The sequence below is a fragment of the Lottia gigantea genome (assembly GCF_000327385.1).
Source record: "Lottia gigantea unplaced genomic scaffold LOTGIsca_147, whole genome shotgun sequence".
NCBI lineage: Eukaryota > Metazoa > Mollusca > Gastropoda > Lottiidae > Lottia > Lottia gigantea.
Genome location: NW_008707746.1, coordinates 185,490 through 188,907, shown reverse-complemented (window position 1 = coordinate 188,907; position 3,418 = coordinate 185,490). Strand labels below are relative to the sequence as shown.

At 30.2% G+C, this 3,418-nt stretch overlaps 1 protein-coding gene across 1 annotated transcript in view; it reads right to left on the bottom strand.

Annotated features, from left to right (window-relative positions):
• The window catches only part of LOTGIDRAFT_238473 (hypothetical protein), a gene marked incomplete at its 5' end in the record, with an annotated part of 11,359 nt that extends 8,651 nt beyond the window's left edge, over nucleotides 1-2,708 (bottom strand). Inside the window, one exon of the mRNA XM_009050214.1 lies at nucleotides 2,702-2,708. Within this exon, the coding sequence (XP_009048462.1) occupies nucleotides 2,702-2,708 (7 nt within the window). The remainder of the gene's footprint in view (nucleotides 1-2,701) is intronic.
• Between the last annotated feature and the right edge of the window lie 710 nt (nucleotides 2,709-3,418).

Genomic DNA, 3,418 nt, shown 5'->3' with positions numbered 1-3,418 from the left:
TATTTGATACTTTACCACAACATATCAATTGGTACTATTTGATACTTTACCCTACATATCAATTGGTACTATGTGGTACTATACCATAACATATCAATTGATACTATTTGATACTTTACCATAACATATCAATTGGTACTATTTGATACTTTACCATAGCATATCAATTGATACTATTTGATACTTTACCATAACATATCAATTGGTACTATTTGATACTGTACCATAACATATCAATTGGTACTATTTGATACTTTACCATAACATATCAATTGGTACTATTTGGTACTATACCATAACATATCAATTGGTACTATGTGATACTATACCATAACATATCAATTGATACTATTTGGTACTATACCATAACATATCAATTGATACTATTTGGTACTATACCATAACATATCAATTGATACTATTTGGTACTATACCATAACATATCAATTGATACTATTTGGTACTAGACCATAACATATCAATTGATACTATTTGGTACTATACCATAACATATCAATTGGTACTATTTGGTACTGTACCATAACATATCAATTGGTACTATTTGGTACTGTACCATAACACATCAATTGATACTATTTGGTACTTTACCATAACATATCAATTGGTACTATGTGGTACTTTACCACAACATATCAATTGGTACTATTTGATACTATACCATAACACATCAATTGATACTATTTGGTACTTTACCATAACATATCAATTGATACTATTTGGTACTTTACCATAACATATCAATTGATACTTTGTGGTACTATACCATAACATATCAATTGATACTATTTGGTACTATACCATAACACATCAATTGATACTATTTGGTACTAGACCATAACATATCAATTGATACTATGTGGTACTTTACCATAACATATCAATTAGTACTGTACCATAACATATCAATTGGTACTATTTGGTACTGTACCATAACACATCAATTGATACTATTAGGTACTTTACCATAACATATCAATTGGTACTATTTGGTACTATACCATAACATATCAATTGGTACTATGTGGCACTATACCATAACATATCAATTGATACTATTTGGTACTATACCATAACATATCAATTGGTACTATGTGGCACTATACCATAACATATCAATTGGTACTATATGGTACTATACCATAACATATCAATTGGTACTATTTGGTACTATACCATAACATATCAATTGGTACCACAACATATCAATTGGTACTATTTGATACTTTACCATAACATATCAATTGGTACTATTTGGTACTATACCATCAATTGTGACTATATCACAAGATATCAATTGTGACTATATCACAAGATATCAATTGGTACTATACCATAACATATCAATTGAGATTATATCACAAGATATCTGCATTTAATCAACCTCTCATTAAAAGGCAGAGTTACATCAATATTTTGAATTTACATCAATTATTGAGTGTGCAGATTATTTGATTGGTTGAATAATCTAGTGACCTTGAAATTGATGTCTAGTGCAATTCTGTCAGAACAGAAATTAAATTCATGATTAGTATGTGAAGTCAGCTTTTAGGCTATCATAGTATTCACATAATACTGCTGAAAATTTAGTGCTTTTAAAGATGGGTTTCCTTGTTTTTTAGTGTCAAATAAAGCAAACTATTTGATTAATTGATGTTTCTAATGAATTATGCACATGTGAGACAAACTGGTATTTTTCCAGGTCATTAAAACACCTCTACTTTCTATTCATATAAGTATTAGCATTTTCATTTTCATAAATGAAAATAAGGGAACCCATCTTAAAGTGGGAGTAGATGCCAATTTCCTGCAGGCAAAACTGTACAGTAAAAACTGTATGTTTTGGTGAAAAAATGTTGAAAACTGGACTTTTTTGTAAGAAGTTATTAGCAGATGAAGTTCATGAAACAAGACTTACTCCCACTATTGAAAAGCCAAGAATAGTTTTACAATTTTAAATCAAAAATTGACAATTTGTGTGAACCAATGAAAGGAGAAAGACTTCTTTCTTTAGCTAGTGCATACTTCCCCTTTAAAGATGGGTTTCCTTATTTTTTAGTGTCAAATTAAGCAAACTATTTGATTAATTGGTGTTTCTAATGAATGATCATGTATTCTTAATCATATCATTATGTTCTTATTGCATATAATTAAATGTTTTAACAAATCATAAATGTCCATGTATTTACAGTCTGTATAAACAAAAAAAAACTTTTTGACCTTTCTTGATCGGTCACTCATTGGAATTCTGTTATTAATTCTCTTCTAATTTAGCTAATCATGAATTAATTATGGACATGTGAGACAAACACCTCTACTTTCTATTCATATAAGTATTAGCATTATATTTCATAAATAAAAATAAGGGAACCCATCTTTAAGTAAATTTACCACTCAGATGACCTTGAGATTGTAAGACTAAAATGATATCTGTTTACCTGTTTAAGTACTAATATAATCCATCTAGGACATCGGTACTATCAAATACTAACTAGATTTTATTGACCTAGTAATTTAACAGTCAGCTCTAGTCCAATGTCGGTTGTAGTTTACCATCCAAACTAGTTTCATGGAAAAACGACATCATAATACCTTAATTGATGACAAAACTTAGAATGTTACGTCAAAATACATATCTTAACTCAATTCTTACTCATAGATTTCACAATATCGGACCACTTACCCGCCATTTTCCTTCCGAGAATAAGAAATGATTTACGTCAGTTGATGGAATATCGACAAATATTTCAATATACTAGATTCTGATTTACCAATACTTTCAAAAATAACCCTGTAGAATCCTCATAAACTCAATATATCGGTATTCCTGAAAGTCACAGAATTATTCCTGCCACAATGCCAGAGTGTGAATATAGCTAAATTCCTATACAACTGGAATAAATTGGATTTTTACTCCGAATTCTAAATTCATCAATGAAAAGATGGTCTAATGGAGTACTACTATATATGGAAAACCTGTGCAAGTATCACCATGGCTTCAAGGCAGAAATCAATAGTAAGGTATAATCTATGGCAGCCATCTTGAATAATATTGATTTTTGTGTGAAGCAATGATGGGGTATAGTAATTGGTTAGAAATACAATATTACAAGTTTGAACTCTCGGGCTTTACATCTAAATAGGTTTCTAAATAGGTTTCTAGGTTAATTCTGCAAATGCAACCTAATTTTCACTTTCGTGAGGGCCTAGGTTTGCTGCGAAAACCGCCATAATTTCGATATGTCTTGGGAGTCTTCTTGTTGCCTTTTCTCAAAATGTGTGGGCGCTAATTAGACCAAGCTCCTATACATTTTATAGTAGCCTTCACTTATTGATGTATATGTAGAGTGAATCGTCCAGACCTCTATTGCCAATCAATAACTTTGGTCTTCTTAGTTTA